At 36.2% G+C, this 28,000-nt stretch overlaps 1 protein-coding gene across 1 annotated transcript; it reads left to right on the top strand.

Moving 5' to 3' along the window:
- Window positions 1-51: 51 nt before the first annotated feature.
- Window positions 52-27,999, top strand: LOC140236327 (uncharacterized). Its single transcript, XM_072316281.1, has 11 exons — window positions 52-148; window positions 874-1,074; window positions 1,412-1,675; window positions 17,387-17,584; window positions 19,028-19,093; window positions 21,934-22,212; window positions 22,660-22,935; window positions 23,500-23,772; window positions 25,538-25,801; window positions 26,944-27,092; window positions 27,962-27,999. Exons 1-11 carry the CDS (start codon window positions 52-54, stop codon window positions 27,980-27,982), a joined length of 2,088 nt encoding a protein of 695 aa, XP_072172382.1. The 3' UTR covers window positions 27,983-27,999.
- Window position 28,000: the final 1 nt, after the last annotated feature.

The following is a 28,000-nucleotide window of genomic DNA, read 5'->3' on the forward strand; positions in this document are numbered from 1 at the left end:
GAGATCAAAGTTGGAAGCGTGACAGTGTCAAATTCGAGCTCGTTATCGTTCATGGTGTCCCCAAGCCCTCCAGGCTGCACGGACGTCACGTGTATTGGCATGAATGAACTTGGTTCGACATCTACAGTGAATGAATTTTGTCCCACAGGTAACTTGTATTGATCAAGTCTTTTAATATTGACTGGGGTATTAAGCCTGGGGTGCTACAAATGACGAGATTAGCTTTGAGCAGGAAGGAAAAAAATAAACATCGAGAATACAAATGAACCACATGTATACATTTTCTCAAAGCTTCATTAGCATTATTTGGTGTCATGACGATGTATATCAACATCATTGCATATTGTATTCAGTGAAAATACTTGTAATTTGTTAAATGGGTATTAATGAGTATTTAAAACCTTTTAACTTTCATACTTACACATACGGACGATAGTCTCATTATGTCACTGCCTTTGATTTAGAACAGGATATTTTTGACCGAAACGAACCAACTAACACAACGATCATTAAGATGCTTGTATGGGTTCCCCGATACTGCAGATATTTTTAACTTTACAAGAGTAAGATGTGTAGATTATCCCTTTTATTCCCGTATAAGTAATATAACATGCAAGTATTCAACAATTTATGCACTCAACAATTAAACCTTAGATAGTTTTCTTGAGGAATGCAAGATGTCCTCAAATGTATGACGTTTTAAACCAAGTTTGATACAATGCCAAATTAAAGCTGTCACGGTGTTTAGTACATTTTGATGTCCTGTGTTTGTGTTAATTTCTTATGTTTACACTGCTAAAGTATGACACCACTAATAGATATGGATAATAATATACAATGTTTGTTTGAATTTCTTCATGATATCTAATTCAGATCCTCCCGGGGAAGACATCATAACTCTGCAGATTGAAGAGCAAATAGTCGCAAGCGAGGTTAACCTTGTGATCACGTGTCACATCGAACCACGTGACCAACCCACACCTCCAATTAACTCATACGAGATCTCCGTGGACGGCGAGACGATTTCATCGTCAAGTGTCCCGTCTGCGATTGTGGAATCTCGTCCCAACAAGTGTATGAACATCATGTGTGAAGGAAGGAACAGACGTGGCTCAACGCGTTCTACGGATTTGTACTGTTTTAGAGGTAAATAAAGAATGTCTACTTTAATGATATAGGTTGTCAATGTAAGAATGTACTACGAATATCATTATACCATAGATATAGCTAAGTGTCGATCTCAAATATGACACGATATGCTAGTCTAAGCAGGTAATACTCTCACATGATATTCTACAAACGTAGATCTCGTACCTGTGTCTTGTCTTATCCTACTAACTGTGTTAGACTCTATAGTCTCACCTTCGAATAGCATGGTTACCTTAATCGTTTACGTAATATCAAATAATAGATGACATAATCGATGTTCAGTTCAACGAGCGCGTGGGAGAGAACAATGGGAAAATCTACACAGTGGTCTGTCACATCGACGAGGAGTACCAGCCGACACCAGGTATCCATACCTTCCTCATCACAGCCGATAACGTCACTCTCTCATCCTCCCGCTCGCCGTCGACTGCCTTCACCCCTCGGGCCAACGGGGGCACCGAGGTCTCCTGTACGGGATGGAACGATTTTGGCTCCACCACTGCAACCAAGACCTTCTGCCCTTCAGGTAGGCTACTCCATAAAACCCTAAAGGATTTCAAATCAAAGCTGTCTGCAATATTTACCAATAATATGTCTCAGATTTTGATTAACAAGTACATTGCAAATGAGATCCTCTCATTTGTATCTTAATGTGTTCTTTACAATCTTCAGTGTTAATTTAAAAGTAACAGAGATCATCACGTCAGTATTATTATGGACCTAATACACATGGACATTCATTGTATCGTTAATTAATTCATGCACCCGTACATCTCAAAAGCGCCACAAAGACATTTTAAGCATGCTTCACTGCTTTGATCCCATGATCGTCACCGCCAGCAAGCTGAGGGAAGAACAAGACGGAGATTCGAGAAATCTAAAACTATATACGCAGAAGAAAATAACTCACAAAAATCAAGTAAAGTGAATGTGCAGTTGTGGTGTATGTTAGGAAATCATACCTCAAGCAATTTCTCTTGGGAGAAGCGGGCAGTTTTTAAAAGAAAGCTAACATTTTGGCAACATGATTGTCATCTGTGATCTCAATATTTAACTTTTCTCCAGCTTATTCCAGAGCAAAAAGGGACGGTATAAAGAGAACAGATCTTGCCATTAGGCAAGGTCTTATGCGTGTGCGAAAATGTGCGAATCAGCAATTTAACAATCTTTTGGCACAACATTTGTCATGATCTCAGGTTTGTTTGTTTTTTTGCTCCTCATCATCTGTATTAATTCAAAGACATCTCCGTCTGAAAAAGGCACATCAGCGAAACAAGACTGAAATGACGGAAACGATCCTTTTGTTAGTGACGATACACGATTACACAATCGTTATTGTCCAGACATCTGAATGTGCTCATTAAGATGCACATAAAAAGGTGTCGGTGACGATCATTACATCAAAGAAAGACTGCCGTGAACAGTCCATGTACGTATATTAGGTCCATGATATCATCCAATCAACATCAAAGTAAAACAGATATCTGGGTAATATCTGAATATTCCGAGATTTATCAAGATCATTTTTCATTTTGATTTTGCTCTCTAAAATAAAAATTAATACACTCCATACGAACTGCAAAGCTGGTAAAGAAATGTAAAGTAAAACAAACACATGCATTATCTATTTTTTTTTCTCCAATACTTTGAATATTGTGGGTGTCTTTCTTTTAACTAAAACATTCCGTAACAAAATGTTACGACAAAAACACCCACACACACACACTAATGAACACGCGTGCGCGAATAATACATTTTTCAATGAAGAAATGTTGAATAATTGGCAGTCCTCAAAAATATTCACAGTTAATATCTTCCATGCGTATTACGTTGTTCAGTTTTCGCGCGAAAGTGGCCTTCAAGGACGTTCTTGATCGATGTACACTTAATCTCTGACGCATGAGAAGGGAGGGAAAAATCATACAATATCATATCAAATGAAGTTAAAATTTTAGAAGAAATTAAAGTAGGGAAAATGGATGTGAACGAAAACGACAATTTAACTGCACTCTATTTTCACAACGGTTCAATTCTGTGTCAGACTCGTACTCGTCTCCATTATAAACATTGCTTACATGAAGATTTATCATTTTGTTGTTTAAAGACATCAAGTATATCATGAAACAGTAGAATATTGAATGACCGTTAATACACAAAAGGTCTCCTTCATCGGATATTCTTACTGTATCTTTACTATTATTATCCCCACCCGACTGTAATCAAGTTAATGAACAAGCACGTTTTGCCTGCGATTGAGAACCTTCCACATTTACCAACCTATCATATTCCGAAATCTTGCTTAATACTGTCTTTCGGACTAGTGAGCATTTGTCTCATTGTCTTTCATAAACTCGTAAAAGCTGTGGAAATAATAGCAGAATTTCAGCGTCAAGGAGCTCTCCAACGCTCGTCGACAACTTACGCTCTTCTTGTGGTCGTGTTCTTCCTTTCCGTAATCGTCTGCGTCGCTTACGTCAACAGAAGAAGAACATTCTTTCCCCCAGACGAGGTATTTAAAAGATGATCAGACTACAATGCCACAAGAAAGCACCAACACCCTTCAACTTGCACTTCACCAGAGTAAAAAATCTTGTTTAAAATGTTGATCAGCAACTTGTTTTCAAGGCGTAAATATTATGTAAATGTAATAATAAACATAAATTATATAAATAATACATACACGTCTCCTCACCTTAGCTTGAATGAAAAAATATGTTTGGTTTAAATGATTTAATTTCATATGTGCAATATCTTTATTTGTGTGTGTGTGTGCCATTACGTAAATGCGGTCCAGTACCAAATCTTAAGTGCAACATGAAGGAAATAATACTGTGAAGGTGACTTACATCTTAATCCATATAACGAGGGGTCTTGCGCCAGTATAGCGATCATTGTAATTCGCTATATACAGTGTAGTGTATGAACTTACTTTGATATTACACAATAGCTTGCACTTATAGATTTTACATTAATGATTTTAATAGACAAAATAATGTACATTCCTGCCTGAAATTGATTGGCCTTCAAATTCTTTCTTTTCAGGTGCAAAGTTTCGACCACTAAACGGATTCATCATCGACTTATGGAATACTCATTTTCCTTTTGAGAGGATGGTTCAATTTCGCCTCGTATATTAATGTGACACTGGATAACCGTAGAGAGAGATTTGATCAAGTTACTGTGTCATTACAATGAACTATGGCAATCCTACTTGATCACATGTTCATAAAATGCACGAGTGTGCCGTTTCCTGAATTGTTTTTGTTTTTGTTTTTGTTTTTTTGTTTTTGTTTTTTTTTACTTCACCCAGCGTTGTCAGACATTAAAGCAATCACCAAATTGTCGAATTCATGCAAAAGGTTTTAGGAAGTTATTCATATCAATTGCGAGCAAAAGAAGAAAAAAAATGAGTCACGACCGTTTTTAAATAGTCATGTACAGTGTAGTTAGATTTATATTCCATGATCAGATCTGCCATCAGATGTAAAATGGCATTGCTGGTAATTAAAATACAATGCTACAAAATACTAGTATTGCTTTTACTTTCCTATTCAATTCTTTCATTTCATTCCAATAATTATGTCAATATGTCCGATATGTTCATACAGTATCCTTGCAACTGCAACGAATTCTGGTTTGTTTGAACGTTTGTCCCAAAACTACAAATTGTTGTATTTTCGCGTGCAAATTGTACATATTCACAAATAAATTACCTTTTCCGTTTAATAGTATGCAACCTCGATATCTCGAACATACATGCATTAGTTCGTTATTCTAGGACGGTATCAACCCAATATAACACTTTGAACATGCCATGGCTATTACTTTCAAAGCAAAAATCTAGCCTTTTTTATCTGACTTTCGTAATCTCAAGATGTTAGTATTATATTTGCTCAGTTCTTTCGTTTTTCTCAGTTATAAGTCGAGTTTCGATCAGCATTAATCAGCAATTTTGTTTTTGCCGCATGAGTCATTATTGACTAGTCCTTAAACCAATCAGGGTATGTTCAAACAATATTTGAAAATAACGTATATTTCTACTTTATTATGGTAAGTTTATTCTTTTTAAACATACGAAACCATCTATATCTTGTAGCGATACAATAATGGTATCTTAGAACACATGATTGTACTGTTATAAACGCCAATCGTCAAGAGAATAAAACCGGTATATTCGCACAAAGAGACTCTAATCACTTTCGTGTGTTTTAAAGTGTGTATATATTGTGTGACGATAGACTGTCATTGTAATACCTCCCTCCCCATTGTTTAACAAGTAAGATTGTGATTGAGAGGAAAGAGTGCATTAAGAAAAGTGTAACTTAATAATGTATTGTGAGGACTGGTATATTAAAACAGCTGTGTCGATGTACGAAAGTCCAGTGTAGATGAAATATACGTTCACAAAGTTATTAAACATGGTAATCCGAGGTGATCGAGAAATGTAATAGATATTTGCAGATGCAAAGACGAACATATCTAACGCACCATCATATTTATTTGAATGAATGAAAGAAAGAATTTGTGTGAGAGGATACTATATTTGTGGCCAAGGCACATAGGGAGAGGGAGCTAGTGAGAGAGTAAGAGCAAAAAGAAGAAAACCAGGGGAGCAAACATTCAGGAGGCAAAAGCAATAAAGTCAAATGCGAATATGCAGAATACATTGCATACATAATACATATCCATACACATTATTACATGTTTTTCTTATTACTGCAATTATTGTAATTAACTTGGCACAAAACATGTTATTATTTTGGCGCGGTCGCACTGGATAAACTCTGCTTTTTAGTAAGTCCTTAAGTGCCAAAAAGTGAAGCAACCTAGGTATCATGTCTGTACTTTAGTTCTTCCTTCCCTTACTGGCTACGTGATATGTCACCAAGCATGTCTACTACAAGTACTTTGAATTCAGCAGATTAATAAGTACACATAATGAGACATTCACTGCTCTTTTTACAATGTACTGAATGGTAATCCCCCCCCCCCCAAAAAAAAAAAAAACCAAAAATCAAAACCAAAACAAAAACAAAAACAAAAACAAAAACAAAAACAAAAAATTGAATCTCTGAAACGTGAAAAACACACCAACACATAAATAAATAAATAAATAAACAAACAAACATAAAACAAACAAACACTGTTCTAACAACGAAGTCGATACATGCACTGGATCACAATTTAAAATGTTTAGATTTTATAACCAACTGCCTCTCTGGATCTTTACGTGTTTGTAGGAATTATGATATGAGACATTAGATTATTAAAATAAAAAGATATGGCCTGGTTCTGTAATGCTAATTTCCTTCGAAATAAGATATTTGTGGCGATTTTATACCTCACGAGGTAATCATAGTTACACCCCCAATGGCCCACACGCATAATCATGAATGTATGACTAACTGAGATGATTAGATTTTGATTATGTATCACATTTGGTTCATATTGGAAGCTTTAACTTACATCTGTTTGAAATGTTCGTATTATACACAAACACATACACACACACACACATATATATATATATATATATACATGTATATATATAAATATATGTAAATTATTTATATTATGTATGTATACATATATATGTATGTATATATGTATATTATAAACAGGATAATGATATATTTGTAAACTCTGCCTTCTGAAATTACCTCATGTATATAAATCTTTATTTCCCTGGACAGAGATTCTTGTAACGGATTGTAGCCCCAAATTTCATTTATTGGTGGGCGACTCGCTTACCTTTTCCTTGGAGCGTTTTGCAATTAAAGTGGAAGAACTCATATATTTGTAAAATAATAGTAAGATGAAAGGTAGTTTAGCTATTCGATAAAAACGGATAATAAATTTGAATGCATGACGAACGTGTGATTATTCAGAATGCAGTTTGATGTATCATCCGACCACTGGGAGACGAAATGAAACTACATAACTACTAGTTGTGAATTTGGAGTTTAAAAAGAATGAACCAGTGTTGTAATGAATAAAGCATTACGTATGATTTATTACTTGATTACCTGAATAGTATGCCATTGTTATTTTATAGTAGCTAAGTCCAGTAAAAACAAAGAATGTACAAAATATATTACGAATAAACTATTCATTTCGATTTCATAACCTCTTGGATTCATTCTATTTCGATTAAGAGCTTCCATCAGAAGATGTAATAACCATCAAGTTTCACGACCAACCGGATCCTGACGCTGAGCCTGGTCTTATCATTGAGTGTCACCTTACTCCTTACGACCAACCATCCCCACCCATCGCAATGTACCAGATAACCGTTGATGGCGACGAGCTATCGAGATCTTCTTCACCTCAAACTCGTCTTTCTCCTCTTCCCCGATGGTGTGTGGACGTGTCGTGCAAAGGAAGCAACGGATTCAGAAATACAACGACAGCGTCTATTTACTGTCCAAAACGTAAATATTCTTCGTTTATTTTCAAGTGCTGTCTATAATTCAGATGAAGATTTCTGTGGAATGTTGTTATTGTTGTTACGAAGAAGGGTGCGTGGAATTTTTTCTATAAAACAATGTGAAAGGAGTGATTACATGTACTATACGAGTCTTGAATTCGAAAGGTTATTCTTTAGTCTTCTTTTTTTTTTCTTCATTGTTCCATATTCAACATTTTCGTACAGCACAACAGTCAATTTGAGCCTGAATTAAACAAATGTATTAGGACAAAATATGAGGAACCTACTGAAAAGCTAAATTTTGTAGGATTTAGGCTTCGTAGTAATAATAAAAGCTAGGTACAATTTGTCAATGACGAAAATGACGAAACATGTGAGAATACAATATGTTGAAAATGTAATGAATTTGAAGAATCGACAGATATAATGTTCATAATTAGACTGCAGGTTCCAATGCTACATAAAGTAACAATTTAATCAAACAAATATTATTACCCGAGCGAGGCATCATTGTGTAAAGCACACAGAGATATTTCGTGTGATCACGATCAACTTAAAAGGAGGATAAAAAACTAAGAAAAGTTCTCTACTTACATGAGTTCGCTGGAAAGCCATTGATATCACTGGTGACGATGGTATGATTTTGTCACACTTTAGTGCAGATATTGGCTAAAGCATTTTGATATTACGATCCAAGTATCTCCCAAAACTTTTTTTCTTGATTGATCACCATACATGGATAGATGCACCTGCAGCAGACGCCCTTTCAATCAGACTTCACGAACAACAGGACGCCAACCATCCAGGAGGAAACCTTTTGGTCACGTGTCAACTGAAACCACGTGATCAGCCGTACCCTCCCATCCACACATTCATTATTAAGGTAGACCAGGAGATAGTTTCGTCGTCAGAGGTCCCTTCCTTTACCATAGCACCTCGTCCAGACAAGTGTACTCACGTGACTTGCCTTGGTCAAAATGGAGTTGGTTCTTCATCGGTTGAAAAGACATATTGTCCTACAAATGAAGGTTAGGACCAAAACAGCCTTGTTCATATCATTATCATAATTGAAGACATAAGAGCAAAATAAAAATGGAAAAGTGAAACATCATTCTGGGTCACCAGTGCATCTGTATATGTCCATAAGTCGTGAAACTGCCTATAAGTACTATCATATGAGTATAGTGGCATTTGAACCAGTTTTTACCAGTTTTACCTCTTCGGTCGTCGCCAAATGAAGTTTGAACTAAGGTGTGCCATTAAAAAAAAAGACTTGGGGTATGTGAATTGTTTTGAGTATGCGCAGCTTCTAGTCTTCAGAGTTAACTAAACGTGGCGCCATTAAGCTTACTTTAAAATGAAACAAATGACAATGAATTTGAAAATGCTTATAATCCGTGCATATTATGTTAGGACCCATTACCGGATCAGTTTTGTATAACTGTAACTTCTCCCAATTCAGTTCCGACAAGTCTACACGAAATCATCTCCATCGTGACGCACGATCGAGAGAGTGAAAACAAACTGACGATCACGTGTCTTACTGACCCGGGAGACATTTTCGACACTTTCGAAATCGTAATCGACGATGAGGTCCTGTCTTCGTCATGGCATCCTACCGTCGTACTGTCACCTCGTCCTCACAAGTGCGTTAATGTCATGTGTAACGGAAGCAACGTACACAGCTGGAGTACTTCACTCGATCTGATATGTCCAGGAGGTAATAAGCTTTTGTTTTAACATGAATTTAAATTAAATTAAAAGAGGTTGTATATGTATACATAATTATAAAGGGTCTAGTCACTGACACTATATGTTGTTTGGATTGGAGATCAGTCCAAAAATGACATAAAGGTAATACACTCCTAAAATCGCATCATAATTTCAAATTCTACATCGCTATATCGAACTTTCGTTATAAGTGAACAACTTAACAACAACAAAATGTATTGTTCATTATCATGGGGAAGTTGATTGCGCACTGTAATATTATGTTACATTCATGCAACGCGTGTTGCATCCCAACAGATAAGTTTTGTCCAGAGATGGAAACTGTAGAAGGAGTGTTACACCAGGAATCCACCACTGCAGTATTGTTAACGATCGCCTTCATCTTATCAGTGGCGGTGTGTGTTGCTGCAGTCATCAGGCGAAAACAACTCTCTTCTCCCACTGAGGTGATGTAGCATCATGATATAGATATATTTCGTTATAATAAATTCGATTTTATTTGAATAAGATAATAATTGTAATGTATATATGATACAATTGTAATGAATGTTATTTATGGCATAATATGACCTTATGTTATTAGTTGTAATCTATCAGTTTTCTAATAATAGAAATTAACATATTGTCGTCTCTGTTTTCAATCAATAAAATTCACAGCACATGATTATCACGTTGATTATACTTCCATTCTCAAGATTCCCTTTATTCATTGGATTGATATTTTTGTAAAACTATGCATACTACCTGTAAATAATTTTCTCTAATTCCGTTTTTGTTGGAGATAAACATAAAATGAAATAAATGAAAAGATATGACATGAATTGAAGTGATAGAAGGCTCATTCGTTCTATTAAACTCGTGAATCTACAATATTAGCCATACCAAGGACATATATCTCTGTCTGTCTTTGCAGTTATCAATCACAGACGAGACATTATAATCTACACTGGTAAGTATGACTGGATAGATAAGAACTGACCAAGCGGCCAGTAGCACAGCGACTACTGCTGAAGACAGCTTAGAAGAGCCTAACCATGCACGACGGTGTCCCGCACTGAGTTGCTTGTACATTGAGTATAGAGCAAAAATGGAACTTTCGAGAGTAGGTGGACAGCATCCACGACAACGTGGTGTCAACTAGGTGTCCTTGCAGACCGGCCAGCCAACCATAAAACGTAAAGCTATTCCAGAAAAAAATAACACTCAGTTACATCTTCGAAGCACCGTCACAATCACCCTCAAGCATATCTATTATTTTGTAAATACACGTTTATCTGTAACTGTAAGTCAGCATCACGCTATAAAAGGAGAGCGGCAGCTGTCCATTTTGCAGTTGTGCTATCACCATTCATTCATTACTTATCGTCATTGCTGGGTAATCAGTTTAGGCTAAACTTTTAACCTAACTTGCAGAATAACGGGAATATCTACCCAACTGAATCAGTGCGTAATGTTGAACTGTTGACACGATGAACGATCTTACTTGCACAGAGTATTCTCACAAGTCACACCTTTGTAGACTGACACTCACTTCTATAGTGAATCAAAAGAGATCACAATAAATCACATGAAATGTTGTTGAAGTCCTGATCATGAGTAGATTAGTTACGCATGATTTATTTCTTGTAAGCATACATTCTTAAAACGGTCTCGTCAAGGAAAATCGTTGTGTTATTGATTCATTGACTTATTTCCTAACTAATCGCGTTTTGGTTCACTATAAAAGTTTCATTTACTAAATGCCGATTTGGCCAACTCTAAAGGTTCCCTCAGTTCTAAGTTGTTAAAGTAAAAGAACACGCAAACAAAAGAAAAACAAACGAACAGAAAATGTAACTCACATAGATATAATTATGTATCAATTTGTTTAAAGCTCAGATAAAGGGTACAGGCAAACAACGACATGGTATACTGATGTCAAAAGATGCAATTTCAGGGGAGTTTTAGAACACGAATTCAATTTACCCCGACTCCCCTGTTTACCTGTCGGTTAAGAACTTACTTTATACAGGTGACCTTTCAAATATGTCATAACCTTCTTCATCATTGAAAAATAGTAAAGCTTCAATTTTCTTATTAGAAATTGCCGTTGTGTTTTCTTATTTTTGTGTGTTACATTGTTGTGAGAAGTAGATTATTGCTGTATCAGCCCACTAAGTAAATGACAGTCTTTTAATGAATATCTTTTGCCTGGTTAATTAATTCTCCACAAAGTACCTTAATAAGGCGTTAAATAACATAAATACAATTAAACACAAAAACGAGTGTATGGTAGCGTAATGCATTGTATACATAATTATACATGTGTACTTGTGTGTGTGTGTGTGTGTGTACATATATATATATATATATATATATATATATATATATAATACCTTTATAATGATTACCATATTATTCTGTTCTTGTAATCAGCAGTCTGTTGCTGTTACACGTTGCCAAAAGCACCTCGATATGCAATGCTTTCGAAATTAGGGCTACCCAAGAAGTTGGCAGGAGTATTATGGGGTTCATAATAAGATTGTTCACAATGTGTATAGAAAATTGTGCAGCGATAATGCAGAGACTTATACAATACATCAAATAGAATATACGTAAAAGATTCACACTTCTAACTTTGCATTGATTTTTACAATAATTGTTTTGACGCTCGATCCTACTGAAAAAAAAGTTAAGAACAAAAACACCCACACATTCAACACATTTGAATACCTTGTTGGTATTAGAACAACGTTAAAGATCGAGTGTGGGTGCCGGGGGTATAGCTATCACAGAGGATTACTAGTTTAGCTACATACTAATTTTTAAACAGTTAACTGATATTCCAGGAATTCACCAAGAGCTCTTAGTGTTTCCGATCAGAATGTCTTTCAGTAGAAAATTACTAAAGTGTGGCCTATTCGTTATCGTAGAGAGCGTGTTACCAAAATCTGATTTGAAATGAGCTTTCCCGTCTCTTCCTCACTCTCTTTATCTTTTATACTCCATTTTGTGTTGATCTTTGAGGATTTCTTGTCGATCCTTCTATTGTTTCCTTTTACGCATTAGCATGGTCGAAATTTCATATTTGGCCCTTCCAGCGTCAAGACAAAAGGTGGTTCATTTTTATTGTCTTCGTCTCCTTTTCCTTCTCTTCCTCTCCTTCTTCTCCTTGTCCTCCTTCTTCTTGTTCTTGTGCTTGTTCTTGCGCTTCATTTTCATCATCTTCTTCTTTCTTTTTTCTTCTTTTTCTTTATTATTGCAGAGAGTGTACTGACATAAAATGATGAGATGAAGTAAGTAAAGAAACAAAAAGAAAAATGATTTGAAATTCTGAAATAAAAGAACTAAACAAGCAGTGATTGATATGATTCTTTTGTTACTTTCACCTCCTGGTTTCTGTAATGGAATCATGTTGTTGGTGTGTTTTAAAGAAAGAAGAGAGAGCAAAAAAAAAAATGGGGCCAAATGCAACAAATAACTTGCTCCAGACAATACTGACATAAATCATAAATAATAAGTGTAAATCGTAAAGATATCAAACAAGACAATATCAGATATACCATAATGATGTCTCCACGAGGGAGTTCATATTGGAAATCTCCGCAAGGGAGCACAAGAATCATTGCAATAATCAATGCAATGGAATCATGACGTCCCTGGGAATCTAGTGGAGCCCACATAACACAGTCTCTATATTGAAATGAAATGGACGTATTGAAATGATGAACCGTATATCTTGACTTATTATTTGTACGGTAGTGAAATGATAAAATTTCCCAACATAAAGACGCGCTTGTTTGTGACAAGCAGTTGAAAGGGGCTCTGGAATGGTGTGTTTTTTAACAACATAAGTGTTTGGTCATTTGTGTGTGTGTGTGTGTGTGTGTGTGTGTGTGTGTGCGTGTGTGTGTGTGTGTGCGTGTGTGTATGTGTGTGTGCGTTTGGCCTTTCTGTTGTGTTCTACAGTGATCCCACTGCTGTTTTGCTACAATAATCTTTTCAAATTGTTGTCAGAAATATCGCGCATTAATACCCTAGCATACCACGAACACCACATACACTGTGAACAATATGATCATAAAATCTCTCATTACAACGTAACTGAAGCAAGATGTGATTTGCCGTTTGTGTCATATTCATATTGATTTTAAGACGTAAGTGACCGGTGTCTAATGTCGTGTCTTCTGGCAGTGCAGTGTCACAATAACACTAATGAGGAAGTATAGTTCTCGCCTAACTCTTAAGCTTGCTTTCCAAACAAATGAAATTATACCACCCAGGATATATTTTTGTCCACTTAACTACTTATCAGTGCATACAGGGCATGCAACTGGGGGAGGTAGCTAGGACATTTTGCTTTGTTCAAATTTCTATGGTTATATGGGACCAATGTAACACACATCTGGAAAAAAAAAGAAGAAGAGATGTTTATTCGTTTGTTTTTAAATTCTTATTGTTCCATATTCCACATTTCAACAACTAAACAATAAACATAACAAGAAAATGTGCATGGATTAATTGCAAAATACAGCATTTAAGACGATTAAACATGTGAAATAAGAGGAATCTACCTGTGGGCTTCGAGCTAGGCGGTCACATGTTATGGACCAGAAAACTAGGGGAAAATAATGTAACAATTCACCCTAGCGCGATGAACGTACAAGATAACACAAGAATCGATATATAATAAGACATTTCCAGTGATGGGAACGACATGTTATCGAAACTGTCCAGCGCCTTGCACCGATACTTAAATGCTCAAGAGCTGAAATACATTTCAAACACAGGTGTCTACGCAGCAGTTCTTTGTTACACAATCGAAGACAGGTGATAATGAGAATAAAGAGTAAAAGCCAGCTTGTCTTGTGGGCGAGGAATCGTTTTGGGACTCGGTTCAGGGAAAGTCAACCCGATATGATGAAGACATTACTATTTTATTTGATAAAAAAAAAAATATAATGATTTTTAATCCGTGTGTAATTATCGATACAGTATGTATTAGAAAGACCGTATGTTAATGGTTTTGTGTAGATACCATGTCACAATGATAAAGTGAAAGAGAAAGACTGGATGAGAGTGGGCCTGCCTGTGATAATAATCATTAATCTATTTCTCACTGAATCCATGTATAGAGAGAGAGAGAGAGAGAGGAGACCTGGTGATATCGAATATGTATTCCGACGTAGGGTGCAACTTCAGTAACTCTTTCCTTTGTCTGCACTTTAATGCATTGCTATCATAAAGAGGGATAATGAGCAATTCTAAAGTGAACTATTTCAATGTAATGTATAGACGCCAATTTATTATACTCAAAGACATTCTTAGTTTGCATTTGATCATCGTCAAGTAACTCTGGACTTTAATGCTCATACATCTTTTCGAAATAACTTTATTCATATTTCGATTTATCCACATTGTTTATTTACTTCAAATCAGTTTTATTGATAATATTATATAATTATCGTAAGGTGCTTCAATCTTTTACATTCTTTTCATCCTACAAAGATTTACGCACCTTATTTTCTGTTTTCTGTTACAAAAAAGAAGAGGTGATGTTTATACTTTTTTTTGTCGATAAACAGAATAAAACATTGAATTGAAATGAACTGAACTAAATTTCAAATCGGAGGTATGAAATCCTGAACAGTCTGCTTGTTGTCGGTTTTGCAACAAATTGTTGAGGCTTAACTCACATCCTGTCACGTGACTTCGTATGTGTTTATCTTTCTACGGGTGTTATCATTGAAACACTACCCTGTATTTCTACGTAGTATCTAGTTACATACCGTATCATCTGATATCCCTAAAGCGCTTGAACTTCTCGTAATAAACGAGACTTCTCGTTATTTAAAGATCTTCATACAGTTATAGGGCCTACGATTTAAGTTGGACAATTCTCTCTTAAACATTACAGAAGTGAACTTGTGAAAATTAGCTGCAATTTCACATCTGTAAAGAATGTTCACACGTTATTCGTTTCTAGGAGACCTAAATAGAATTCGTTCGGTGATATCAAATTTTAAGATATTTTATTTGTGAAGGAATCACACTTTAGAAGTAATGAAATTTAGGTTCTTCATTCTTCTTTCTTTATTATTTTCTTTTCCCCATTATTCAACAGCTAAGTCAAAATTATTGTAGTACAAAAAACGTGTATGATGTTTAATCCCTAAGTGCACCCAAAAAAAAACAAAAAAAAAACCACACACACACACAAACAACGTTTATTCTTCACAATCAGAGTCGATAGTTACAATTATTATCATATATACAATAATATCATTCACAAAATATGAGGTGTGCAATGACCCTCCCTGAAGCCTTATTCATCGCAGATTTCTGAAGAAGTAACCAAGGTTCTAAAACATGTTTTGTAAAATAAACTGTCAGAGCTGAGATAGGAGTTAAGGAAGAGAGCAAGTCCTGAGCATTGTCTTTTTAGTGGGTCCCTCCGTTTTTGTTTTTGTTTTTTCACACAAGTGCATATTGACAATTATTTCACTTTCGTTACCCCGGCAACTATTGCAATGTATCTCTACTTAATGTTTTTGTTTTATTACTGATGTTTTCTTTGTACAACTTTACATGCATTGTCTCTGTCACTCAAGAAAGTGAGATTTACGTTTATTTATTATTGTTTTATTGTGGAAAACGAAATGAAATTTGAACTTGAACTTGAACTTTAATTAAAGGAGTGAGACATGCAATTTTGACCTCTTCTTGATAGCTGGTATTTTCTTTGGGATCCCTCTATTATCTTTTTACTATTCTTCTTTAAAATATAGCATAAGTGTCCAAACGTATCCCGTGTTTGCAAAATGTAGGCGTGATAAAGAATTCCATCGAAACAGAAAAATGCGATTTTCTTTTACCGGTGCTGTTGGAGGCAGTTTCGAAGCAAAGTTCAGTTCGCCAAAATCTTCAACTAATTAATGGAGGCATACTTAACCAGAAGAAGAAGAAGAAGAAGAAAAAGAAGAAGAAGAAAAGAAAAAAGAAGAGGTTCGCAGACCCGCCATCTGAATAGTGACACGCTAGTTTACCAAACTCTATGGACTTTCCCCAAAGGGACAGGGTATTGGAATATACAAAACACGTCTTTCAAAAAGTGAAAGATTGAAATTTAATACAATAAATAGACGAGATAATAGACGACCTCGTGCAATTTCCTTACTTGCCAGGTTTTGTTTTTGTTTTTATTTCGCAACTATTGTTTCGTTTTGCTCTGTTCGTTTGGAACCATTCATGAATGGCCTACATGTAGACACGGCCGACACATAATTCTTGTCGATTATTGTACATGTAGGCGGAGTGATATTTCTGTCCGAGGCTGTGCACCGTCTCCTGCTTCCGTGTTCGTCTTGAGACCGAGCTCGATATAAATGATCCAGAGATTCACAGGCTGATGCTTGGCGCCAAATGCACATGTTCTGACTAATAGCATCTCTTTCTTGGTAAGAATACTTTATGTGCAACGTAGGAACTATAGATGAACATTGCCTGAATACACGTTCCCATGTTTTGCAATAATAGCAATAGCAACTTTTTTTGAATCATGCTTTTCTTACGTATTATAGGATATATTTTCATATTGTTCATCAATGTATATACAATATATAATCACTTGATCACGTATGCATTCAATGTTCTTGCAGATTTATTTGGAGGTCGACATGGCTGTGATTACGGTCACGTGTTGGATGTCGCTCTTCTTGGTGCATTCCTGTGGTAAGATAGCCTTCCTTTCAAATTTCTTTTATCATAAGGTGCTTTTGTGTATTAATCAGCGTCTCACAAAGAATGCCTGTCATATCAATTTAAAAAAAGACACATTACTAAAATTACCATGACACAATTAGAAAAACATGGGTAAGTGTTATTTCATGGGTTTGCCTCCATAATTATTATTATTTGAATAAATTACTAAGTTTATGATTTGTTAGCTGATGTATCATGACAAATCGTATTATTTAGGTTCATTTCTACAAAGTTTATTTTTATGATGGTTTGATGTTCACTTTGAAATGAATAAACCGGCGATCCCATGCATTTTTATTTCTGGTCTTTATATCATTTGGTTTGGCTTTTACTTTACAGCTGCCGTGACTTTTACCGTACCAAGTTCCCTGACAGCTAACCGCCAAGTCACTGCGCGGTGTACCGAGAGTGGAGTGCTCGAGTCACAGACAGCGAGATGGTTCTTGGACGGCGTCCAGATCACTGAGGGCGTGGTCACAAACAGCAATCAGGCTCGACAAGACAAAGGATGGGGTTATCAGGGAAATGTTCAATCAAGTCAGCCTGGAGATACATACACCTCCACTGCTACCCGTCGTGATATAGCCTGACCGGAAAAAATAGAAATCCTTGGCGAAATTCAATCTAAGTGCGATAATTAGGAAAAGATGATACTCATCTGCCATTATACGTATAGCTCGTCTTCTGTAAAAGACATATAACCAGGTAATTTTCTATAGAAAAGCCTGCCAACTAGGGATGATTTCTGCCCAGTCGATATGTCTTACTACTGGAAGGATGGTTAACACTTTGACATATTATGATTTCCTTCTTTTTTTTTTTAAATCTCAGGACACTTTATTGGGCCGAGGTAGCATCGTTGCTTGATGATAAATGTATCAATGCACCAAACAGTGACTACACATGAACAGTTTGGTGTATTGGTTAATTTGGTAAAAGATAATTCTGTCTAGAAGTTAACTCAACTTAAAGATTTCCGCTTATACTTAAAGTATAATAATTAGAATATCGATAGACATAACAAAACAGGTCCATGAATGGGCAATGACAAAACAGAGAGCGAAGAGACTGGCTAGGCCCTATTACACACCTCTAGACAAACAACCAATGTTAAAAGACCTATTAAACGAGGAAGTCTCATGAGAGACAATGAAGACGGAAGTGACCTTCGTTTCGCAAAACTCATGTGCCACAGAAAACTCCCCGTATTTCAATCCCTGGGAATGATGTCGTTTCTAATGTACCCCAAACACAGACTTTTTTATCTTGAGAAACTAGTGTTTAGATTTGAAAGGATATATTGATAGTTATTTGGGGAAGAGCATGTTGTTTCTCTGGTCATGTTGGTGAAGCTTTTGAAAACACCTCAGGCAGAAAGTGCAAGCGTTGAATCGGATTCTCTACACTGTAGATATAATTCATGTGGCTATAATAGGAAGGATGGAGTAAAGACAAAGACAAAGACTGACACAATACAATTACCCCAACGATGTGAAGGAACAGTTAAGGTTAATTACAATGAATCTTTAGCTGCGGCAGATACTCCATTTGCAGAAAATAAGCTTTGATTTATTTCAAGAAAGCCGGGTATTTCTGCCATACTACTCGAAACGGAAATGACAATTATTTTGATATACGGTCGTCGTACTTTAAGTTATTTTATCACTATTCTACTCAGATCCATTTAGTGCTGATAGTGCTCAAAACAAAGTTATGAATCGCATCATTTTAAGATAAAAATTGTTTAATGTATGTTCCCACACCGACGGAAGTAACGTTTGGTAGCACATTATGGCGAGCCATGAAAAAAAAAACAAACCTTTAATTCCTCGAAAACTGAATACACAAGAAAGCGTGATAGTAGTGAAATACAGAATAGGATTTCCAAAATGTCCTAAACATTGAAGCAGTATTCTTTTTTATGCTAGAACGTGGAAAAATTCACTTTTTTTCTTCTGAATGTCACTTGGTATGTTATAGGCGTATTAGCAGACGGCAACCTGCCCGACCTGGACCATTCTAAGTGCAGCACTGCTAGTGTGTCCGGTAAAAATCGCGATTTTCATTCTACAAGTTGGAGGCTGAGGCAACTGAATTCAGACAAACTGGTATGGATTGAAAATCGTCTTGGAAATATAAACACCCAGCGCGTGTACGTAGGAAAGAGCAATTTCTTCTGCGGAGTGGCTCGAAATTTTCTGCCTTTTTACTACTGAAAAAGCCATCGCGTTAAATGTCCTACAGGGATATGGCTCGACACACGTACATTTTCTGCTGGTTTTATATCAATTCAGAAATGAATTATTGATTTTAGGCCATAGACTAAGCGGCTATTGATTCTAATTATTGACGATATGACAAGATTGATATGAACAGCAAGGTATCGAATGGAATTCATTTTTACTGTCATTACCGACGTTCACCTTTGTCGATACAAAAAGAAACGAAAAAAGAGAGAAAAGATGAGCGAGCAATGACATCTGATTTCAAGAAATGATCTTGTGTTGCATTCTATCAGGATAGTGAATCAACATTGCAACGTACTCTAACAGTAGCTTATTTTGATTTACATATCTACACATGAATTATTTCGCCTTGAAGCATTTTTTTTTTTTTTGGAAAAAAGAAACACAGCGAATCTGGCATGAGGTAAGTGTGAGGGCAATTGGCATGGAAAGCAAAATGAAATAGAATTTCATCGGACTGCATAATTGCTATTCTCAACCGTATTACTGCACGGATCGCTGCTATCACTACAAGACGTATTACAACATCCAAAGTGTGTTGACCTTCACTCCTTCCGCTGATCATCATGGAAAGACGCTACAGTGCATCATTTCCGGTTCTCAACGATCAGCCACGCTGAACGTACGACGTATGTAACCAGTGCAATTCATTTAATTGTGAGTGTGTGTGTATATATATATATATATATATATATATATATATATATTTATATATATATATGTGCGTGAGTGTGTGTGTGTGTGTATGTGTGTTAAAACATATGTCATAAGAAATTTTCCGAATTTCATATGTGACCCTGCACCTCAAAACAAACAAAAAGTCGCCAGACATGAATTTTTAGTTAAGACCATGTTCTGAATGAGCAGACTTTAAGCTTTAAAATGATGTATAACTAAAATCAAATGGACTCTCCTAACCTATCAAAATATTGGAAAGAAAGTACAAACTCAGGAAAAAGGTGAACTGAGAAAAGAGGCTCTGAAATACAGTGTTTATTCAAGCGCTTAATCTTTACCAAACCTTGCTGGCTGTGCGATGAATTGAACAAAAAACAGGAAGTAAACCACCAGAGTAACAACAATGAAGGAATTATCAGATTAAACTGAAATTAAGCAGGCCTCATTAACATATTCTGTTCATAATTAATGCCAACTTTAAAAGCAGTAGCACTATCCTTTCAAAAGTTATTAGAATTGAAAGTGAAGAGTGTGGACAAGGTTTTTCAGAAATGAAAAAGGGATTCTAAAGACACACGTAATCACACTATTCTGCCAAAAATGTTCGAGATAAACAGCTAAAAAAACACACTTTCCTGCCCGTTTTATGATACAAAATTTTGCATAATGCTAAAAAAGACTTGTTCTTTCAGAAAATATGAAAAAGTCAAGTTCGGCTAGGTTGACCCATTTCACTTATTTTCAGTCCTCGCGCAAAATCAGTGTGTGCGACTTTATGTTCGTTTTGAGGTGCACGGTCACATATAATCTTATATATACATGAAAAATTGTGGGGTATGACATCATTCATCTACTTGCTCCTTTGAATATTCTTAAGGACTGGTCTCGCAATGTTTTTCTATAAAATGTGAAATTTCAAAATATCATATCTTTTTTATTTCTTCTCAGATTTTTGTCATATTTGCATCGTTCTGTATTGAATATTTTTTTTTTCCTCTTTCTTTTGACGTGTATTTATATTTGGGGTTGATATTCTCTCTAAGTCTCCTCCGAAAGACTTGCACTTGGCAACGGGAATTATTGTCTCGCCCGCGGGTACAAATGCTGTTGTCTGTGAACTCGAAGTGTCAGTGGTCTTTTAGATGGAAGAGACGATCTTTTTCAAAAGTCTATCAGGAGAAAGAATAAATCTTTTATGTTCAAGATATTCTTCAAATCTTATTCTTCATCTGACGTCCATCACGCATTCATGTATTATTCAATTTTCGAGCAATACACGTGTCACCATTAGGTGCTGTCAAACGTTACTTCCGTCAGTGTCGGAACATAAGCTGAACAATTATTTGCATTTCAAAATGGCATGATTCAAAACTTTGCTTTGATCGCAATCAACACGGAACTTGATCTATAGTGGCAAGAGAAATTGATGGCAGTCCTATTGTTGCCAAATACACAGATGGCCCTGCCGATGGTGTGATTAGTATCAAGACGCGTGGTCAGGGATCTTCCTTGGAAATTGATTGTCACGTGATCCCTCAGAACCAGCCAGAGCCCGCTATCAATTCATACGTCATCAAAGCTGATGGCGTCATACGTTCCCAGTCATCTTCTCCTACTACTCGACTTTCTCCACGGCCTCGTTGGTGCATCGAACTGTCATGTGAAGGAAGGAACGACTTGGGATCGACATCGAGTACATCGATCTATTGCCCACGAGGTATGATACAATCAGTAAAGCTTCTTCTGAAGCTTGAATACAATTATACTGATAGGTCTTGAAAACAGGTCATTACGCATTATACCATGGATAAAAAACAATATGACTAAAATTCTTAAAAAGTCAGTCAGTAGAATTATTTGACTTCAAACTTCAAATACATTGTCAGTTCTGTTTTCCATTGTAGCTAAAGGTGTCTTAATGTTAATGAATTTTGTTCCGATGTTTTATGTTTCCCTATACAGTACCTCCGCCAAATGATGCTATACAGGTTGAGTTCCAAGAGTCGGGGGATCTTAGGGAGGTCGGAGGTCAAGTTGATTTGACTATATCCTGCGAGATAGCCTCTCATACTCGACCATTCCCGCCTATTGATACTTACGTCATCAAGAAAGGTAGTCAAACCGTGTCGACCTCCAACTCGGTCACCCTATCTCCTCGACCGGACAGGTGCACGAATTTTACGTGTATTGGCGAAAATGACAGTGGATCGGCATCGTCAGTTGAAACCTACTGTCCAAAAAGTAAGACTATATTTTTTTCCCATTCTGATAGTTTTGCGGTATGTCATATCACATAATGTATTTTACCTATTCATGTTGCATTATGTGAGTATATGAATATTAATAGATTTTGATGTGTGCATGAATGAACGGTGTGCACTTTCATCAGGATTATTAGCTCTACCTCTAATACATTAATGCGTCAAGTGATGTATTTGCATTGAATAACACATTCTTTCGTGCAAGGAGACCAAAGCATTTAGAAAGGAATGCATGTGTGAAGAAAGGGATATAATAAACAAAAATGATCTTTTTAGTTCACCCATGACAAATCAAAATATTTATCATACGTGTTTTCAGTTTTGTTCTGCGGGGTGTTATTTCTGATGTGACGTCATGATATCTCTATTTCAAAATGGTTGACCTTTTCATGGCTTCTTTCAAAGGCTTTCTATGATTCGTTGGCAGATCCACCACGTGATCATATCATTGACATCGAGTTCGACGAAGGTTTAGATGACAGGGGTCAAGGTATTGTCACCATTTCCTGTCACGTGACCGACATCGACCAACCCTACCCTGCTCTCGAGATGTACGAGATCAAAGTTGGAAGTGTGACAGTGTCAAACTCGAGCTCGTCATCGTTCACGGTATCGCCAATCCCTCCAGGCTGCACGAGCGTCACATGTATTGGAATGAATGAACTTGGTTCGACATCTACAGTGAATGAATTTTGTCCAACAGGTAAATCGTATTGATCACGTCTTTTGTTATTGACTGGGGTGCTAAGTCTGGGGTGTCAGAAATGACGAGACTGAATTTGAGCAGAAGGAAACAAAATATTGGTAAAACATCAAGGATATGAAGGAACCACATGCACAGCTAATCAACATCATTGTATATAATTGTATCCAGTGAGAATAATTTAGTATTGATCATTTTTATTTTATACCAACACCTATGGATGATAGTCTTCTATTAGTATCAAACCATTATGTTTAATTTAGAACAGGATATTTTTGACCAAAACGAAACCAACGACAGAGTATTAAGACGCTTTTATGGGTTTCCCGATAGTGCAGCCAAGATGTGTTGATTGTCCCTTTTATTCCCGTATATAATACATGAATGACATAGAAGTTATATAATAATATATACGCATTTTTTGAACCTAAGAAAGTTTTCTTGAGGAATGCGAGATGTTCTCGAATGTATTCGCATGTTCATAACGTAAAGTTACGAGTAGTGAATATGGATGATAAAACATAATCATGTTTTGTTTGAATTTCTTCATGATATCAAATCAAGATCCTCCCAGGGAAGACATCATAACTCTGCAGATTGAAGAGCAGATAGTCGCGAGCGAGGTTAATCTTGTGATCACGTGTCACATCGAACTACATGACCGACCAACACCTCCAATCGACTCATACGAGATCTCCGTGGACGGCGAGACAATTTCGTCGTCAAGTGTCCCGTCTGCGATTGTGGAATCTCGTCCCAACAAGTGTGTCAACATCATGTGTGAAGGAAGAAACAAACGTGGATCAACGCGTTCAATGGATTTGTACTGTTTTAGAGGTAAATCCAGAATTTCCACTTTGAATGTTTTTCTGGTGTTCTTCATTGTTTCTATTGCCATTTACTTATGGCATTCAAGATAATACGCAAATTGCAGGTGAATATAGTTTTTAGTTTGGCTTTTCCATGATAGGCTTTTTGGTTATTTGTTTCGAAAAAGATTTAGTGTAAGAATGTATATGACAATTATTCTACTATAATCATAGCGAAGTTTCGATCTCAAATATGACAAAATGATCATGCTAGTCTTAGCACATGATAGGCCTACCTGTACGTGATATTAAAAAAAAAAAAAAAGATTTGAAATAATTAAATTCAATTCAATTCAATTTATTCTCATATTTCTCAATGAAGGAATGTACATCAAATATAATTAAAACATAGTGAATAGCTTGGATACACAGTATTAATGTAAACATATAAAACATAGCGGTCAATCATCGTACGTTTGGTTCTATGTATAACGCTATTAAAAGAAATATGATGGAACCTACTTAAAAGCGAACTTGTTATGCGTAGGTCCCAAATTCTGAACAGAGTGTAAGATGAAGATGAGGAGCATGGATGCAACGTAGGACCAAAATAAAGAAAAACAAAAATAAAAGGCAAATATAAACGGGGCAATAAAAGAATCTTCTCAATACAAAAAGTGATATACAGACAATCACATTCTGCAGATGTAAGAACAGTTGTTTTAGCAATGTTGACAATAGTGTAATAAAATGATCTGAATTATTTTGAATAATGCTGAAAAGAGAACAACTCGACATGCGAGTCCTCGGAAGAGATACAGGAAACCTAAAAAGTGAACATACCAGTACTAACATTCAAAGAAGAATTAGAATTAGAATTACCAGCCAGTATAGCACTGGGATGAATAAAACAAGCCAGCTGTTCACGCGTTCCGAAGTCTTAGGGTACGAAAAAGGGTATTGGTGTGGAGGAATTTAAAGAGCGCAAACAGAGAGGATTAACTGATTTGAATGACAACAACCAACACAACAGGAAGAGGCACATTAATAAGATAGAAGGAAATTTGAATGGACTTCCGCAATGTAATTATTCAATAGATTCTGTCTTAATTTTGTATTTGAAGGTCGACAAAGACAAACAACCTGCGAGTTCTATGGGGAGATAGTTCCAGTATTTCGGCCCTGTATACGTAATTGTTTGTTTTTTTTTTTCGCAATAATGGTTCGGGTACGTGGTAGGTGATAATCGTCACGTTGGCGGGTTGGGATAATCATGAATAGAAATTTTTCTTTTCAACATATGCAAAAAAATATCAGGAAGATCATTTTTGAATGATTTATACATGGATATCCCTGAATTGTAATGAAACAAATATGACAATTTCAAAATTTTGTTCTTATGGAAAATATCAATTGTATGAGACAAATAACCAGTCTTATTAATAATTATTCTAATAGCGCGCTTTTGTAAAAGAAAGAGCGAGTCAAGCAAAGATTTGGACGTGTTACCCCATGCCAGTATTCCGTAGTTGAGGTAAGGGGAAATCATGGTTGAGTATGTTATAATTTGCAATGTACTGGTGGGGAAGTAATCTCTTAGTTTGTTTAGAATTCCTGCATTCCTAGATAAAACTTTGGCTAAAAAGTTGATGTGACGTGTGGTGTATCTAAATTCCTTAATATTCTCCTACCTGCCTCTTGTCTTGTCTTCCTAACTATGATAAGTGTTTTATTACAGTCTCACCTGCGAATTACATGGTTAACTGCATCCTGTACGTAATATTGAATAATAGATGACATAATCGATGTTCAGTTCAACGAGGGTGTGGGAGAGAACAACGTGAAAATCTACACAGTGATCTGTCATATCGACGAGGAGTACCAGCCGACACCAGGTATCCATACCTTCCTCATCACAGCCGATAACGTCACTCTCTTATCCTCCCGCTCGCCGTCGACTGCCTTCACCCCTCGGGCCGACGGGGGCACCGAAGTCTCCTGTACGGGATGGAATGATTTTGGCTCCACCACTGCAACTAAGACCTTCTACCCGTCAGGTAAGCTACTCAATAAAACCCTGAAAGCTTTTAAATCAAAGCTGTCTGCATTATTTACCAACATGTTCCATATTTTGATTCACAAGTATATTGCAAGTGAGATCCACCCATTGTTATCTTAATTGTGTTCTTTACAATCTGCAGTGGGAATACAATACTTAAAGCGATCATCACGTCAGTTTCATTCTATCAGCATCAAAATAAAAGAGATTTCTGGGTAATATCTGAATATTTCGAGATTCATCAAGATTGTTCTTGTTTTTTTTTTACTTTGCCTTCTAGAAAAAAAAACACACCATACGAACTAGAAAGCTGATAAAGCAGTGTAAAGCAAAACAAACACATGCATTAGTCTAAAAAAGGTCTTTCCTCACTACTTTGAATGTTTTGAGTATATTTTCTGTTAAGGCATTGAAACATTAATAAACAGAATGTAACGACAACAAACACACACACACATTCACACACACACACACACACACACACACACACAAACGCTAATGAACACGCGTGCGCGTGAATAAAGCATTTTTCAATGAAGAGATGTTGGATAATTGGCAGTCCATAAAAAAAAAAAAAATTCACAGATTAAAAATATCTTCCATGCATTTTACGTTGTTTTGTTTTTTGTTTGCCCAAACATGGCCTTCAGGGTATTCTTGATCGATGTACACTTAATCTCTGAAGAATGGAAAATTAAGGGGAAAAAAAATACGATGTCATATCAAATGAAGGTCAATTTTTCAAAAAAACTAGAGTAGAGACGATGGATATGATCAAAAACGACAATTCAATTGCTCTCTATTTTCATAACGGTGCGATTCTGTCAGCTCGTACTCGTCTCCATTTTAAATAGTCCTTTCAGTAAGATTTATCATGTTGTTGTTTAAAGACATAAAGTATACCATGAAACAGTAGAATTTTGAATGACCGTTTATACATAAAAGGTCTTCTTCATCGGAAATTCTTACTCTAACTTCATTATTATTATCCCCACGGTAATCAAGTTAATGAACCCGCACGTTTTGCCTGCGATTGAGATCCTTACATTTATCAACCTATCATATTCCAGAATCTTGCTTAATACTGTCTTCCAGACTAGCGAGCATTTTGTCTCGTTGTCTTGCATAAACTCGTAAAAGCTGTGGAAATAATAGCAGGGTTTCAGCGTCAAGGAGCTCTGCAGCGATCGTCGACAACTTACGCTCTTCTTGTGGTCGTGTTCTTCCTTTCCGTAATCGTCTGCGTCGCTTACGTCAACAGAAGAAGAGCATTCTTCCCCCCGGACGAGGTATTTAAAAGATGATCAGACCATAATGCCACAAGAAAGCACCAACACCCTTCAACTTGCACTTTACCAGAGTAAAAAAAAAAAAAAAAAAAAATCGTGTTTAAAGTGTTGATCAGCAACTTGTTTTCAAGGCGTAAATATATATAAACATATATAAAAAATACGCGTCTCCATACCTCAGCTTGAATGAAACCATGACATTTTGGTCTATAAGGTTTAAATGATTTAATTTCATATGTGTGATGTTTTGTTTTTTTTTTTTTTTCTGAGTGTGTACCTCGCTGAAAAGGTTCATCTGATTGGAAATTCAACTGGATGAGCGTTCGTTTTATCACAATCAATGAAAATTACCTTTACTTGATAAGACTTTCAGTCTTATCAAGTAAAGGTAATTTTCGCTGAGTGTGTACCATTAAGTAAATGCGGTCCAGTACCAGATTTTAAGTGCAATGAACGAAATAATCTTTTCAGTGGAGGTGACTTTTCCTATAACCTGTACAATTTTGATATACGTACATGTGTGTGTGTGTGTGTGTGTGTGTGTGTTTTGATGGAAGGGCAGATTAACGATGTCTGTTTTGTCGTATAGATTATGCTCGTATCGGTTTGTAAACATTACGAGTTGCTATGAATGCGACCCCTCAGAAAGTAATGGCCAAAGGGTGGGAGCCGAGGGGTCTTACGCCAGTAGCGGACAGTGTTATTCGCTGTAATACCGTGTCGCGTATTAACTAATAGTTAAATAGTGAATTACCTAATTTGATATTACACAACAACTTGCACCAATAAATGTTATATTAATGATTTTATAGACAAGATATGTACATTCCCGACTGAAATTGATTAGCCTTCAAATTCTTTCTTTTCAGGTGCAGAGTTTCGACCAGTAAACGGATTCATCTTGGACT

Source organism: Diadema setosum, chromosome 12 (genome assembly GCF_964275005.1).
Source record: "Diadema setosum chromosome 12, eeDiaSeto1, whole genome shotgun sequence".
Lineage (NCBI taxonomy): Eukaryota > Metazoa > Echinodermata > Echinoidea > Diadematoida > Diadematidae > Diadema > Diadema setosum.

Bases quoted from the DNA above. Each gene is read 5' to 3' on its own strand.
- LOC140236327 (XM_072316281.1), top strand. From the start codon at position 52: ATGGTGTCCCCAAGCCCTCCAGGCTGCACGGACGTCACGTGTATTGGC. The intron at 19,094-21,933 runs GTAAAAATCGCG...TTCCCTATACAG, and splicing joins CAGCACTGCTAGTGTGTCCG to TACCTCCGCCAAATGATGCT. The intron at 22,213-22,659 runs GTAAGACTATAT...ATTCGTTGGCAG, and splicing joins TGAAACCTACTGTCCAAAAA to ATCCACCACGTGATCATATC.